The sequence below is a fragment of the Amblyomma mixtum genome, chromosome 3 (assembly GCF_055824585.1).
Source record: "Amblyomma mixtum isolate Tamu chromosome 3, ASM5582458v1, whole genome shotgun sequence".
NCBI classification, from domain to species: Eukaryota; Metazoa; Arthropoda; class Arachnida; order Ixodida; family Ixodidae; genus Amblyomma; species Amblyomma mixtum.
The window spans coordinates 343012555-343027933 of record NC_143014.1 but is presented as its reverse complement, the minus strand read 5'-3'; the positions used below and the strand labels follow the sequence as shown (position 1 = coordinate 343027933).

The 15379-nt window shown below is 50.1% G+C and overlaps 1 protein-coding gene across 1 annotated transcript; it reads right to left on the bottom strand.

Annotated features, from left to right (window-relative positions):
• Positions 1-567: 567 nt before the first annotated feature.
• LOC149356177 (uncharacterized) lies at positions 568-13706 on the bottom strand. Its single transcript, XM_089576270.1, has 4 exons — positions 11856-13706; positions 4066-4340; positions 2328-2633; positions 568-748 (listed from the first exon to the last, which is right to left on the bottom strand). The coding sequence occupies exons 1-4, from the start codon at positions 13704-13706 to the stop codon at positions 568-570; spliced, it is 2613 nt and encodes an 870-aa protein (XP_089432396.1).
• Positions 13707-15379: the final 1673 nt, after the last annotated feature.

The following is a 15379-nucleotide window of genomic DNA, read 5'->3' as shown; positions in this document are numbered from 1 at the left end:
TTCAGTCTCACCAGTTCACCTGTCTCACTGTGTTTGATTTGTTTATTTAAACCAACAAATCTGCAGTGCGTTTTATTTACTAATTTGTATTTTTGTTTTGTATTACCTTTGAAAAATTTTAATTCCTTTTTTTCAGTTTCATTTTTTACATCTTCAACACTTATCAGTCGCCGTCTTTGTCTTGGGAAAACCCCCGCCTTGGGAACGCGTGATTGTCTTCGTCAAGAGGACAACGACAACAACAACCTCTGTAACTTGGCGACGGCGTACCAACGCACCGCAATACTAGCGGCGCCCGGTTCAACCGCTTCGGTCCAAACGCTGACTGGCCGCTCCAATTCCTTGAAGTGACAGCCCGATCGATTTGAAAGGTGGCCATGGCGTTAAAATCTCGTACCTGCAGTCCCTTGCCTATATCCTTCGATTAACTCGATCTCGCGGGTGAAAAGAATGCGAGAAGCGCTAGCCTGGATCGAGTTGCTGTGCTATCTTGGGAACCCTCGTCTGCAGCCGCCTGCCCATGAGAATCTGTGCAGGGCTCACACCGTTGATACCAGAAGTGTCCCTTTAGGACACCAGTGCCAAGAAAGGATCGTCGGCTTTTTGCAGCAGGTTTTTAACGGTTCGCACCATCCTCTCCACCTCCCCATTGGACAGCGGGAAATGTGGGCTGCTGGTGACATGCCTGAAGTCATAAGCCTCTGCAAAGGCAGAGAAGTAATAGGATGCAGGCTGTGGACCATTGTCGCTGCGGACGGCGTTTGGAATGCCATGGCGTGCAAAGACGCTTTTAATGTCTGCGATACTGCCGGTGCTCTTGTAGAACGCAGACTGGTGACTTCTGGGAAGCGTGACCCGTAGTCGACCAGCCGCACATAATTTTGACCATTCAGCTGGAAAAGGTCTACTCCTACCTCCTGCCAGGGAATACTTGGAGTCTGCGATGGCAACATCGCTTCTGCGCGTCGAGTGCGTGTTTCAGCGCACTTGGCGCAGTTAGAGACGAGCGTTTCGATGTGGCTGTTTATTCCAGGCCACCATACTGACTCTCGAGCAATGGCTTTGCAACAGTTAATACCCTTATACCCGTCGTGAATGAGGTCAAGCATGGAACGCTAAAAAGTCAGTCACAACAAAGCAACTCCCTTCAGAGGAAGCCCTTCACAAACACTGAGGTCCCCCTGATGCTGCCAGTACTTCTTAACATGAAGAGGCAGCTTTGACGGCCTGGGCCAGCCTTTAGTGCAGTATTCAAGCAGAAGCTTGCACTCACGATTAATGGCTTGTGCCTTGAGAGGCCCTTCTTAACGTGTAGAGACAAAGTCTGGGAGCGAGCGAAGAATCCCTTCCACAAAGAGCTCAACTTGATCAGCTTGCCTTGGCAATGAACCATCCACTGGCGCCCATGAGATCGTGTTAGCAGTGCATAACAACTTGCCGGGTGCATACAGTACTTAGTACTGGAAGCGCATCAGCTTTAGACGAAAACGCTGTATCCTTGGAGGCAGTAAGTCAATATCCATGGATCCCATGAACGCCAAAAGTGGCTGGTGATCAGTCTCAAGGAAGAAATTTAGTCCACGGATATATTCGTCAAAACGAAGCACCCCCCAGCTTGCTGCTAAAGCCTTCTTCTCAGTGTGGCTGTACCGGCGTTCCGTTGATGTGAGTGAACGCGACGTGAAGACAACAGGACGACGCTCACCAAAAGGCTGCTCTTGTAGAAATACGGCGCCAAGACCGAAGGAGCTGGCATCAGCTGATACTGTCGATCTTGTACGCAGTGTTGAACCGAGCAAGGCGAAGGTCCGAGCAGAGCAGTTCGTTGAGCTCGGTAAAGGCAGACTGTTGAGCGTGGACCCAAGTCCACTCAGACTCCTTCGTCAGCAAACTTCTGATCGGTGCTGATACGTGAAGCAAAAAGCGTCCGATGTGGTTAACAAGACCCAGAAATCTACGGACACCTGTGACGTTTTGCGGTGCCGGCATGGCTTTTATTCCAGAGACCTTGTCTGGGTCAGGAGAGATTGCCTTTGCGCTAACAATGACACCCGGGAACTTGACGCTGCTGGCTGCGAAATTGCACTCCTTGCGGTTTAAAGTGACCCCTGCTTTTGTTAACCGATTGATAACTTCCTACAATCGACGGTCGTGCTCTGCGCGTGTCTTGCGAAAGACGAGAATATCGTCGATCATGTTCACAACGCCCAGACTGGCGTTCCAGGATACGGGACATCTGCCGCGGGAAGTACTCAGGTGCAGTCACGATCCCAAACGGAAGCCGGAGAAAACAGTAAGGCCCGAATGGAGTTATGAGCGTTGCGTACTCTTGCGACTCGGGAGGCAGCTTGACCTGGTGGAAGCTCGACGCGGCATCCAACTTTGAGAAAACAGTGGCATCCTCCAGCAGACCAAGGCATTGCTCCACCGGGGGCAACATATGGCGTTCCCGCAAAATGACTTTGTTGAGGGGGATTAGATCCACGCAAAGCCTGAGGCCGCCGGTAGCTTTCGGAACTACAACCACTCCGGCGCACCAGTCTGTAGGCGTGTCGACGCGACGGATCACGCCATCCCCTTCCATCTTGTCCAGCTCCTGCTTGGCCGCGTCTCGAAGAGGTAGCGGCGGGCGCCTGGGAACGCTTAAGGAGAACGGTGTAGCGTCTGGTTTCAGTCGGATAGTGTAGGCCACTGGAAGCGTTCCAAGTCTAATAAAAAGACTAGCTTCCAAACGAAACGGCCCGGACAATTCTGGGGCTTCTGAAATGTGGTCTAGAAACTTGCAGACGCACAAGGCTTGTATCGCCTGAAACCCTAGCAGAGGAACTGTGTGCTGCCAAAACATAAAGACTTTGTTTGACAGACTTGCTGTGCCACGTTAAAGTAGCATTATAAGTTACCAGAACTGGCAGCACATTGTTACCGGGTCCCTTCAACTCACCCTCTTTGTCTTGAAGCTTAGCAGGAATGCCAGAAACACGTTCGGAACAGCTGACACTTCGGCGCCGCTTGTCCACCTTGAAAGACATGGCGCGTCCGTCAACCAGCGCCCCAATGAACCTCACGTTCTGGCGGACTTCCGCAATTGCGTGAAGCTCCACCGAACTAGCCGAAGGTTTCCGCGCCTGATTCCCGCCTTTCTTCAATTGCGAAAGCACTACTACGCCAGGCGTCGCCTCTTCGCGTTACCGCAGCTTACCCTTTACGGTCGCTCGTCGGTCATGTGACTACTGACGCCATACGAGAGCGAGAGATGGGCCACCAAGTCGGCTCTTCAGCGCGCCGCAGCTAGAACTTCGCGGCCGGTTGACCACCTGCCACCGAACAAAGGCGCGTCTAGCTAATACGGTGTCTTCGTTCACTCCCATCCTCCTCCCTTCCCTTAAGCGAGGTTCGGGTGTCCACCGAGATATGCGAGAGAGTACATTTCCTTCCCTCAAAAACCAATTTATCGTCGAGCAAGGCGTAGAGCGAGAATGGGCGATTGCGTTCTGTGGACTCCCTGCAGCGTTGCAAGAAGCTGTCGCGTTCCACTCTTAGCGGCGACGCTTAATATCTTAACCACACATCAGTGACACAAGCAGCAACAGTGCGCTTAAGGCTTTCATTTCGTGGGTACACACGGACATTAGCAATGTGCACCACCCATAAGCGAAACACATAGTATAGCCAAGGGGATATTGGTTTCGCCATTCCCTAGGCTTAACCAAAGCTAAGTCCCAGCAATTTTTACTTCATGCAGACGACTTTAAAATGACCACTCTTGCCGCAGAAATTGCAGGAAGCACGGCGAGCTGGGCAGTCAGAACGCGGATGCGAAGCACGGCCACAGAAAAAGCAAGGATGAGTAGGCTTATACATCGACGGTAGCTTCCCTTGTCGTACACGCGTTGCTTTGACAGCGAGCGAAGGCGTTTGTACTGAGTCACGAACTCTGCGTTCGTTATCAGCGTCTTCATGCTGACGTGCTTGAGTTAATTCCTCTTGCCAACTTAACTTCGTGCATCAACAAAGTAGGTCTGAAAGCCTGCGGTCCAACTAACCGACGGCGAAACGGTCGCGCACATGCCTATCTCAGCACCTGACGACGAGTAGTTGCAGCGCTTTACTATGGTACAGAGCGCGGTGAAAAATGAATCAATGGTATCACCCGGTTGCTGCGTCCGGCAATGATAACGGGCAGACTCGTACAACTCGTTGAGCGTGTGGACAAAATGGTCAGTGAACGCCTTCTTGACAGCTGCTACGTCATTGGCGTCGGCCTCTACCAGCGTCGTTGATGCAAGAACCGTTCTTGCTTGCGGCCCCGTGCAGTACAGTGTGGAACGCACCTGAACTTCCTGTGCAACGGTAGACAGTCCCGTTACAGAAAAAAAGTCCTCGAACTGCAGCACCCATGTCGGCCAGGAACCTGGGCTGTCAAAATCGGCCGGTGGCGGTGGGCGAAGCATTGCCCCGAGTGTGGCGGCGGCGGCGTCGTTCGTGGTGAAGAGCCGAAGAGCGCCCAATCAGTAGCTTCGTGATCCCACTTCTGACACCATGCAGCGGGATGTGCTTCTACAAACACGGACGCCAAACCAGACACACTGCCTCTCAGCAAGCCAAAGACCATAAGGCTTCATTGAACACCCATATATAGCCGGGGAAGCAGTGGTGACACCTAGCGGAACTCACACACACTACAGTCTGTGTCCTGGCAAATACCCTGCAGTGGGTACGCGCCATTGTCTTCTTGAAGACGACAACAACAACAACATCTGTGACTTGACGACGGCGTACCAACGCACCGCAATACAAGCGGCACCCCGTTCACCCGTTTCGGTCCAAATGCCGACCGGCCGCTCCAGTTCCTTCACGTAACAGCTCGATCGCTTTGAAAGGTGGCCATCGCGTTAAAATTTCGCCTATTAGCCGGAGCGGTGGAATAATTGGTTCAGGATCCGCCTCGTATGAGGGATGTGCGGGGTATGATACCCAATGCCGCCGGCTACCCATCGGTGGTGCAACGTACGCAACCTTTCTTCTGGCGCGGTGGTATGATTATTTGGTCTAGAATCCTTGGGAAAGGGTTGTAGCACTCCCCTGCGTAGTCGAAAAATACCTTTTGCCATAGCGCCCTTTGGGTGAAAGCAGCACATGAGCCACATAAACCACCATTATCACCATCAAAATCGCACATCTAGTCATCCATACCGCTAGGTCTTGTCAGCTAGTCTTTTTATTTATATTGCTTGTATATTTCAAAACTGTTCCGCAAAATTTCGTACATTGTACGTTGTCACACTGGGGCCAATTTTTTTTACCTACACTGCCCTATTGAAAATCTCTGCGTGAGTTTGCACGAGAACAGTGATTTTTGTACGATCACGTTCATTTTGCACACGAATGCGCAGAAATTGTGCGTTACCTGAGCGCATTCTGTGCGTCCTGTGTGTACATATGCGCGTACTGTGAGCTGATAGACGTCCACGCACACTCTTTGCGTGTAAAAAATCGTGGACTCTCGTGGACAACTCTCTGTACGTGGACATCTGCGTGCTGAGAGGGGGCTTGCCGAAGCTGTGCGTGCTTATGTGCATACTGAGCAAGCTCAGTGAGGCTGCGTGTGGCCATGTGTGCGTTTGCTTGTTTAGTAGCAACTTGACGAGGCTGTAAAGGACCATTTAGGGTGAAAGCAAACAAAGTTCGAGCATTCAGTTAATGATTACTTCTCAATAATGAGCAATAAGCGCACGTTTTGCTGTTTTATAATTTTCGTCTTGGCGTAAGTACCCATTAATCATTGTCAACTTCAGCAAACAAATAACCAAAAAATTATCTTTTAGTGCAAAATGGTTGTTCCCTTCCATACTGCAGGGACCTGTACATGACAACATGCACACTGAGCAAGAACATGTCAACATTGCAAGTTCATTGTAAAATAATCTAAAAAACAAACTGCTAATGACTCTTACAGCATCCTTCAGTTCTTCCTTTAACCAATTCTGAAAGTTATAGATATCTTATAAATGCATGATGAAAGCCATCCAGAGCACTTATGTTGTTGCCCGTCATGCAGACAGCCATATTTCGAAATAAGAAGCAACACAATCATTTGTTGCTTGCACTCGAAAGGAGTCAATCAATGAAATAACTCTGAAAGGGCAACAGTGTTTGTTAGGTGCAACAAACAAGCTTGGGGATATAATCAGGTTCAATCAAACATGACGTGCAGAAAGCGAACTGTGAGCTCGAACAGGAATTTTACGAGGCAATTTCCAAAACCATTTCCAAAGCAATTTCCAAAGTCATTAGCATAAATTTACATACACGTAAAAAGGGCATGTAAGCCTACATGAAAAGACAGTTTTGAATTCACAGTTGGTGTCAAAAGTTCAGAAATTAGTGCCCTCTCTCAATTTAAGTGACAAATCACAGATCGATTAATTAATTCCCAGTATGGCTCCAGAACAAATCCAATTAATCTCAAATGTGTGAAGTATATATACCACACATGTTGCCTGATTAGCACCAGCATTGCATGATGCATGACGAAGTATCACACTCTTCATTCTTCTTCAATCTGTTTTGAAATTTGCACTACCACAAAGACCATCTGGATGAACTATGATTCCATCATATTGCTGAGAGTCACATTCGGAGACCAAGAGCAACACAACAGTGTGCTGCACATGAGTGGATATAATGCACTGGGACAACTGTGCACAGTAAGGAACGCTTGAAAGGCGTCAGGTATTTGCTTGGGGAATGTAATCAAGTTCAGTCATGTTTCATGTCTAGAAAGGAAGATAAAAGTTGTAGCAGAACTATGAAATCCAACATCCAATACTGAACTTCCCCAGGTGATCTACACTCACACAAAAAGCACGAAAGGATAAGCTCAGCGGTACTGTTAAGTTTGATGCCCTTTGAGGTTTGACTTGCGCGTCTGTATGCAACCATCAGATACCATCTTGAAGTTACCAGAACGCCCAAAACAACTTTGTTGAACTGTTCTACTCTAAACTGAGATACTTTTCCTTGAAACCTTTTTTTTGCAACGTGCTGTGTAGCTAATTATAAAATAAAGAAAAGAAGCTGATAAAATTTTCTCATCCCAAACGTACTGTTAAGTACACAAATCTGAGTGCTTTCAAGAGAGGTGACGCACCCGGTATTCAGTGTCCAGAAGCATACATAATGCTGCAGAATCCTATAGCAAGAAAATTTCTTTTAGTTGACAGATGTCTATGTCTGGTCACAAAGTCAATACCAAGTAAGGCGCATATCCTAACCTGCAATTACATGAAGCTGCACGTGCTTCATAGGCTGTAACTCCGCCAATAACTGCTACATATTTCCCACCTCTAGCACGAGTGTGGAATCAATATACAGCATGGAAACAGCAGTTTTGTTGCTTTAGCTTCTTTACTATGTTTTTTAGGCAAGAGACGAGTTGAAATATTTGCATGGGCAGTTCTCGATTGAAGTAACGTAAAAAACATCCGCACTCCTTTCTGCTGAAGCGACTGGTGGACCACTTTTGCATGTCGCATCTCGTATGACTTGCTAAGGGTCCAGACTGACACACGCACTTCGTCAAACCTTCACACAAAACACTCTTCGGTTTTGCTATAAGCTCCGGCCACAGGCAGTAAGTGTCCCGTCACCGTTCACATCGCAAAAGAAGGCAGCGCTCGCAGGCGGTCAGTTTGAGCTGACAGCGACAGGCGTTGCAGGCACACCGCCGACTAAGCTTCCAAGGAAGCCACACTGTAGAAGGGCGCCGTCTTGTAATCGAAACACACCACAGAAACAATGGCCACTGTCGCTGCTTATGAGCCAGGCATTTTTGCAACGAAGTTAGCAGTGCAATAGGCCGAAAGGTTCGACTCATCAAACGACGGCACCGCACTGCTGACCTCATTATCGTTGTCGACCAGACATCCATAACACATATGCCCCGACGGATCGCTTAATTGGGAGCTGCTACTACTCTTGGATGAGAGCGCGCCCACCGGCAGCACACACCGGTAATCCTTCTTCTTTTGCGATTCCAGCACAGTAACAGCGGCGCGCAAGACCGCCCAGCAGCAGCACGAGAAAACAAGCGAAGCTCAAGGCGGTGATCTCAGAAACCATGCAGCATGTCGGATAGGCTTTGGATTTGACGCGCTAGACCATGCCCACTCACGCACGCACGCACGCACGCACGCATGTACCGACACGCATATTCATGCGTCCACGCGTCACAAATTTCTCAAGTTTTTAATGCTAATATGTGCACAAGAACTTAATTATTTTTGTAACGGAAGTTTCATTTGGTTTTAGTCCTTTGCTATCGCACTGCCCAAAAGCATAGAGCCCGAAAGAGACGACCTGGAGGAATGCCTGGAGGCGATGCCTTTCTAAACGGGCCGAAGGAAGCCGGAACTGGCCGAAGCGCTAGCCAACGAACGCAGCGTCTGGGGAGGGACAGCATGGCGGTCAGCGTTACTACGTTTGTCGTGGTCCTCCTTTGTGGTGCCGAGGGCATGAACCATCGCTGGCATGAGCATTTGTCACTCTTCCGATATGTGATGTGCCGACAGCAGTGAAATTCGCTGGTGCGATGAACGAAAACGTGGTAAGGTGCTGTGTAAACCTGTGTTTATAGCGTGCGTCAGCGGGCTCGACGGATAGCGCGTCGTCCTTTGCGCGCCTTCACTGGAAACGCTATGCTGACGGCGGGGCTCATTTCCTCCATGGCGGAGCAGCTGGTCGGAGACCACTACCCGGGTGACATCTCGCATCTTGGGGGTAAGTTAATTTTCTTCGAACCTGTTCATTATTTCAAAGCCTTTGCGCACAACTGGCCACGTCAACACAGCTAGTACAGAGACGCGAAGACGCAGTGCCTATCGCGGCAGCACGCAGCGCTGAAAGGTTGTTTGCTGGCGGCATACGGCCATGAATGCGCGTGTAGTGTCAGTGGTCACACGGTCATGGTCAGTATGCCATGCAAATATGCACAGCTGATCCGATCGCAGGGTGCACGATATTGGCGCCGTACTGCCGCCGTACTGCCGTTCATCTCTCGCCGAGAATGGAATATGTGCCCGCCAATAGATCTTCGGCCCGGGCTTTACATTCTCGCCGCATGTTACGCTGTAATTGAAGTAACAGCGCTCGAGCAGTTTAACTACGTAGACTGCGATTCAGCTGTATGCGTTAGGAGCCTGTTGTGCGTAAGCGGTGCAGGCGGGGGCATATTATTTTTATTTCCTTTTGGTTGCCCCAACCTAACAAATGTATGCGTTAGGATTGAGCTTCCTCCTCTTTCACTTGTATTTCACTTGCACTTTTAGAAATTGTGTATTTAAGGTACGAAGCTCCGTATGATGCAGCTGCGTTCGTACTTATAGCCGAGCCAGTGTAGTCGAGCCTTGAATAGCAGAACGGTGAGATAAAAACAAATTGCTCTGAAGTTTTTCGCCTCTATTTTGGCATTCGCTTTTTCATACTTTGGCTCGGAGCTGAAATGGTACAAACAACTGCAAAATGCACACAGGTGCCCTAGCTCCATTTGCCCTAAATCCCGAAGTTGCAGTGAAATTTAAGGGTAATTGAGCCTTTAATATCTACGACGAATACACTTGATTGTTTCATGATTATAACCAATGGCGCAAATAAATCTGACTTTGACTTAAATATGCTGAGATACCTCTCCAATACCTTATTTGATGTTAAAGGAAAAAGTGTGCTTTTTCTGCAATTGGCACTATTAATTCATCATACCTGTGAGAATGTGAAATCAGTGCTAATCATGCAGATTTCAAATTAAGGGACGCATGCAGAATTTGAAGCAAACCAGCCTTCTACTGAAAATATCGTTCTGTGGTGGTCTGTTCTTTTGAATGGTGGCATGTATTGTAGAAAGGATGCTGGATATCGATATGCAAGCGGTGTCTCGTTGTCACCCAGACTTCGCGCACTTTTACGTGGGAAGCTCCCAGACACCCTTAGAGCGTGTGGGGGTAGCGGTCTCGGACTCAAAGGAGATGCCCTCGACTCAGCGTGGCAAACTCAGCGGAGACCAGCTACCAAGTGACAAGAGGTTTTTGGGCGTTCGGTGCCCAGCTTTCGCTGGTCGCAAGCCAGAGAATGGGTCGGAGCCAAAGGTTCACAAAACAAAACAAAGTTTATACAGCTAAGAGACGATACAGAGGATTTCACAATCACTAGTACAAACATATACAAAGTGATTATCAAAACAATGCAACTCGTGCAAAGTTAAACTCGAGAGAGAGTACAATATATAGGACATATTGCACCTAAAGTGCACTAACACAAGAGAGATGTAAACAAATAAAACACAATTTGTTCACCGGGCACTGCGGCAGTCCGACGACCAGAGTTCCACGACGACGCCGTCCCGCAGACTGGCGAACGTTGCCTCGTTGGTCCGATGCTGGCCGAGTGGTGTTTTCCCGGGAGTCGAACGGGCGCGCTTCGATGAAGCTTAAACGGCGGTCCGGACTGACTGATAGCGGTCAACGCCTTCTTTTATAGGCTCGCTTCCACGTCTGTTTGTTCAACGCGCCAGAGTAGGCGCGCACATACACGCAGCATTTGCATTGCTGTCTCCCTTCCCTCTTCTCACTGGCCGCGCGTCCCCATTGGTCAGAGGTCGGGGGTCGCATCTCGAAGTTTCGAGCGTGTTCTTGAGTGGCGCCGTCGCCGACGGGCGAGGGGGACGTGTCTTAGTGCACGCAAGGCTACGCCCTTTCCCCCCGTCAGCTGCAGAAGCAACTCGTATGTTCCAGAGAATTCGGCGTGGATGACTCATTCCCTCGGCACGCGCCGCGTCGGTGAGAGGTGGTGGCGGGGAGAGGGAGCACACGCTCACAGGCTAGGCGCTCCGGGGGGGGGGGGGGGGGTTTCCTCCTCTCCCGTTCGGCCCGCGCCGGCGAGACGCGTCCGCGCGGCGCTGTTTTTCTTTGTTTGCTTCAAAAATGCGCCGAATTTTGTGACACTGCCCCTTCCTTTAAGAATATTGTGTAACAATATTCACAAAACACAAAATTCGCACGCCCATGCATGCGCTCACAGAGTCAGTGGCGAATGCTAATGTACATACTACAATACCTTGATGCTTTCAATACATAACACAGTGCAATAGACAGGTTGCACTTCAAAACTTCACTGCACAACACTTCAAAACACGCCGCATTTCGACGGTACAATTCGCGCGCCCATGCATGCGCTCACAATGTCAATGGCGAATGCCAAAGCACACACATCCATACCATAATGTTTTCACATACGTAACTCTATGCAATGTTCACAATGCACATAAAAACACACCGCGATTGGGCAGTACATTAACACAACATTGCATACAGGAGGCACACAAGTATGTGGCACACTTTCGCCTATACTCCCAATTTCGTCTTACTGGGTTCAGGCCGAACAGGCTGGCCCTGTTCTAGAATTGGGGAGCACTCCTGGCTCTCCTTCCTACGCGACTCTTTCGCTCTGTCAGTGTTTACCTCTAGCCTTCCCGCCCTGGGAAATTCTTTCAAATCCCACGCATACAAAAAGGTCTCGGGGCGGCATGCACCTGCGAAAAAGACAATCGACAGGTTCCAAGGCACTTGCATCAGAACGCAGAGACTCACAATAAGGACCGGTGTGAACACTCTCCTGGTATCCTTCCCGAATTCGACGGTGCGGCAAGCAAACAGCCGAAGCAATGTGCCGATCAGCACGAGAATCATTTCCAGAGTGTGTATTGTGCTGAGTTTGGCAGAAACACCTGACACATTGTTTTCGCGTGTCCTTCTCTGGTTTTTCGTTCCTTCCTTCGGCGTTCGTGCTCCGCTGCGGCCACTCACTGGCTTATCCTCTAGCTTCTCACAGCTGTTTCCTTTGTTTCCGCATGTTTCTTGCGAAGAAGGCTTCTCTTGCGCGGAACGTTCCTGCGCTACATTTTGCCGTTCTTCCTTCTTGGGTGATTCTTTCATTTCTTCCTTTCTTGCGCTAGCTCGCTCGCGCTTCCTTCGCCGCCTTTTTCCCTGTCGATCGCTGAGACGCTCTGGCGTGCAGGATTCCGATTTTTCGCCCTCGCGGCGACCGTCTGGGTCCTTGGGAAATTTTGCCCCCTTGATGTTACCCAATATAAGGTCGTATATGGGGTGTTCCATGCAAAGTGCAGTAAGTTTTCCGCTGTAGTACGGAGTCTGCACCTGCACTCTAGCTTCTGGTAAGCGCTTAAAGGATCCGTCTACTAGCCGCACAAGGCTCTTCGTTCCAGTGAGATCCTTATCTCGCACCAAGCCTCGCTTTATGATGACCGCGCTGCTTCCTGTGTCTCGCAGCACTGAAATTCTTCGCGGCCCTACTTTCCCTTCCGAGACAGGCATCCTGTGCATACCGGCTTCGGGTCGCGCGTTCACTACCGCGTTCACAACGGGCACCTTCTTGCCGTTTTTCAGCTCGACAAAGCCGTTTTCGTCTTCTTCCTCCAGGTGATCACCTGAGGAGGCTCGCACGCACGATACCTGGGGAACGGACTTGCCCGGGTTGGAACAAGCCGCGGCTTTGTGCCCCTTCTGGCCGCACTTAAAACAAGCTGCAAGGTTACTGTTCGTGGCGCTGTTGCGGCAGTTAGATGCGTAGTGGCCTGTCTTGTTGCACAGGTAGCACTTCGGTGGAGGCTTTAGGCTGGATCGAGTATCGCGGCTGTCGGATTTCTGAGCGTTTTCTGAATTTGCATTCTTAATTTTGGTCAGATTCGTTCCCCCTTGGTCTTCAAGAAATTGGTCGGCAAGTTCTAGCATTTCGGAGAGGGTCTTGGCCCTTCTCTCCTTGAGGTATAGCGCCAAGTTCGGGTGACAACTGCTCAGGAATTGTTCCTTGATCAGCAGCTCGCGGAGTGCACTGTACTCCTGTGCGATTTCCGACAGTTCCGTCCACCGATCGAAATAGTGGCTTAATCGCGCCACATATTGGGTTGCCGTTTCGCCGTCTGTGGGCTTTCCTGTCCGAAATTTTCCCCGAAATCCCTCGGTGGTGAGTCGGAATCGTTTCAGCAAAGCGGCCTTTACTTTGCTATAACTGGCTGCTTCTTCAGGAGACAGTCGCCCGAATACACCTAGTGCCTCCCCGCTCAGACAAGTGCTAAGAACGGTAGCGCATTCACTGTCTGACCAATTCTGGCTCACCGCGATCCCTTCGAATCGCTTAAGGAATGCGTCCAGATCGTCCCTTTTTTCATCGAATCTAGGGAGCAACCTGCTGGCATCTATCCGGAAACTGCTACATTCTTCCTTAGTGCTATGCACTTCAGCTGAGTGGTTCGCAGCACGTTGCAGTTCCAGTTTCGCGGCAAGCAGCTTCATTTCGCGTTCAAAATTTCTTTCTTTTTCTTTCTCGGCTTCTTCTCGAGCCTTCTGCCTTTCCTTTTCAATTCTCTCTCTCTCTTTTTCGGCTTCTTCCCGAGCCCTCTCTCTCTCTTTTTCGGCTTCTTCCCGAGCCCTCTCTCTTTCTTTTTCGGCTTCTTCCCGAGCCCTCACTCTTTCTTTTTCGGCTTCTTCCCGAGCCCTCTCTCTTTCTTTTTCGGCTTCTTCCCGAGCCCTCTGTCTTTCTTTCTCGGCCTTCTCTCTTTCCTGGTCCACCCATTTACGCAGTCCAGCTCCGGACAACCCCATCTGGGTGCCCACCTCTACAAGCTCCTTTAAATTCATAGTTGGAGGCCGAACTCTATACTCAAGGCAACGAGTACCTCTGCACGGTGAACCTCACTAACCGCTTCCGCGCGGCACCTCACAATATCGTTCTGCTGCTACACTCGTTTACGACCTCTTCGTAAACTCCTTCCGACTCTTTCTCCGTTCTCTGTGCTTGCAAACACCGAACGTCCTGTCGCGGACACCAGAATATATTGTCACCCAGACTTCGCGCACTTTTACGTGGGAAGCTCCCAGACACCCTTAGAGCGTGTGGGGGTAGCGGTCTCGGTCTCAACAGAGATGCCCTCGACTCAGCGTGGCAAACTCAGCGGAGACCAGCTACCAAATGACAAGAGGTTTTTGGGCGTTCGGTGCCCAGCTTTCGCTGGTCGCAAGCCAGAGAATGGGTCGGAGCCAAAGGTTCACAAAACAAAACAAAGTTTATACAGCTAAGAGACGATACAGAGGATTTCACAATCACTAGTAGAAACATATACTAAGTGGTTATCAAAACAATGCAACTCGTGCAAAGTTCAACTCGAGAGAAATTACAATATATAGGCAATATTGCACCTAAAGTGCACTAACACAAGAGAGAGATGTAAACAAATAAAACACAATTTGTTCACCGGGCACTCCGGCAGTCCGACGACCAGAGTTCCACGACGACGCCGTCCCGCAGACTGCCGAACGTTGCCTCGTTGGTCCGATGCTGGCCGAGTGGTGCTTTCCCGGGAGTCGAACGGGCGCGCTTCGATGAAGCTTAAACGGCGGTCCGGACTGACTGATAGCGGTCAACGCCTTCTTTTATAGGCTCGCTTCCACGTCTGTTTGTTCAACGCGCCAGAGTAGGCGCGCACATACACGCAGCATTTGCATTGCTGTCTCCCTTCCCTCTTCTCACTGGCCGCGCGTCCGCTGTGGTCAGAGGTCGGGGGTCGCATCTCGAAGTTTCGAGCGTGTTCTTGAGTGGCGCCGTCGCCGACGGGCGAGGGGGACGTGTCTTAGTGCACGCAAGGCTACGCCTTTTCCCCCCCGTCAGCTGCAGAAGCAACTCGTATGTTCCAGAGAATTCGGCGTGGATGACTCATTCCCTCGGCACGCGCCGCGTCGGTGAGAGGTGGTGGCGGGGAGAGGAAGCACACGCTCACAGGCTAGGCGCTCCGCGGGGGTTTCCTCCTCTCCCGTTCGGCCCGCGCCGGCGAGACGCGTCCGCGCGGCGCTGTTTTTCTTTGCTTCAAAAATGCTCCGAATTTTGTGACACTCGTCTGAGGCTAGCTTGTGAATGACTGCCGTGGTTATGAATTTCTTGTTGCCTGGCCCACTTCGAAATGTGGTTAAACAGTCGTGTTCCATTCTGCGACCGGCTCCTTTTTGTGCCTTGCATTTTGCCTTACATACTTGATTCTAGTCCATTTTTTGCACTGTGCTGCTGTTAAATGTGTCTTTTTACCTTGCAGCAAGCTCCACATAGCTTTACCAGCAATGCCTCTTCCAAGCTCTCCAGTATAACTGTGCCAGCCTTGGTGCTAGGATGCCCAGCAAGCAAGCAGGCTTTTGAGGTAAGCACTGAAGACATCTTCCGACACAAGTAGCTTTTATTTTCCTAGTCCACTGCTACTTGTGTGACCCCTCGTTATGTTGATTTTGGCAAGTTAGGTTGCCTATTAAGGGCTCTCTTTTGTTTT

What these genes read in the sequence shown, in the direction of transcription:
- LOC149356177 (XM_089576270.1), bottom strand. Translation starts at nt 13,706, where the DNA reads ATGAATTTAAAGGAGCTTGTAGAGGTGGGCACCCAGATGGGGTTGTCC. An exon ending in AGAAGCTAGAGGATAAGCCA is followed by an intron (nt 4,341 to 11,855) that starts GTGAGTGGCCGC and finishes ACCGTTGCACAG; the next exon opens with GAAGTTCAGGTGCGTTCCAC. An exon ending in CTGCCTCCCGAGTCGCAAGA is followed by an intron (nt 749 to 2,327) that starts GTACGCAACGCT and finishes CGCCGTCCGCAG; the next exon opens with CGACAATGGTCCACAGCCTG.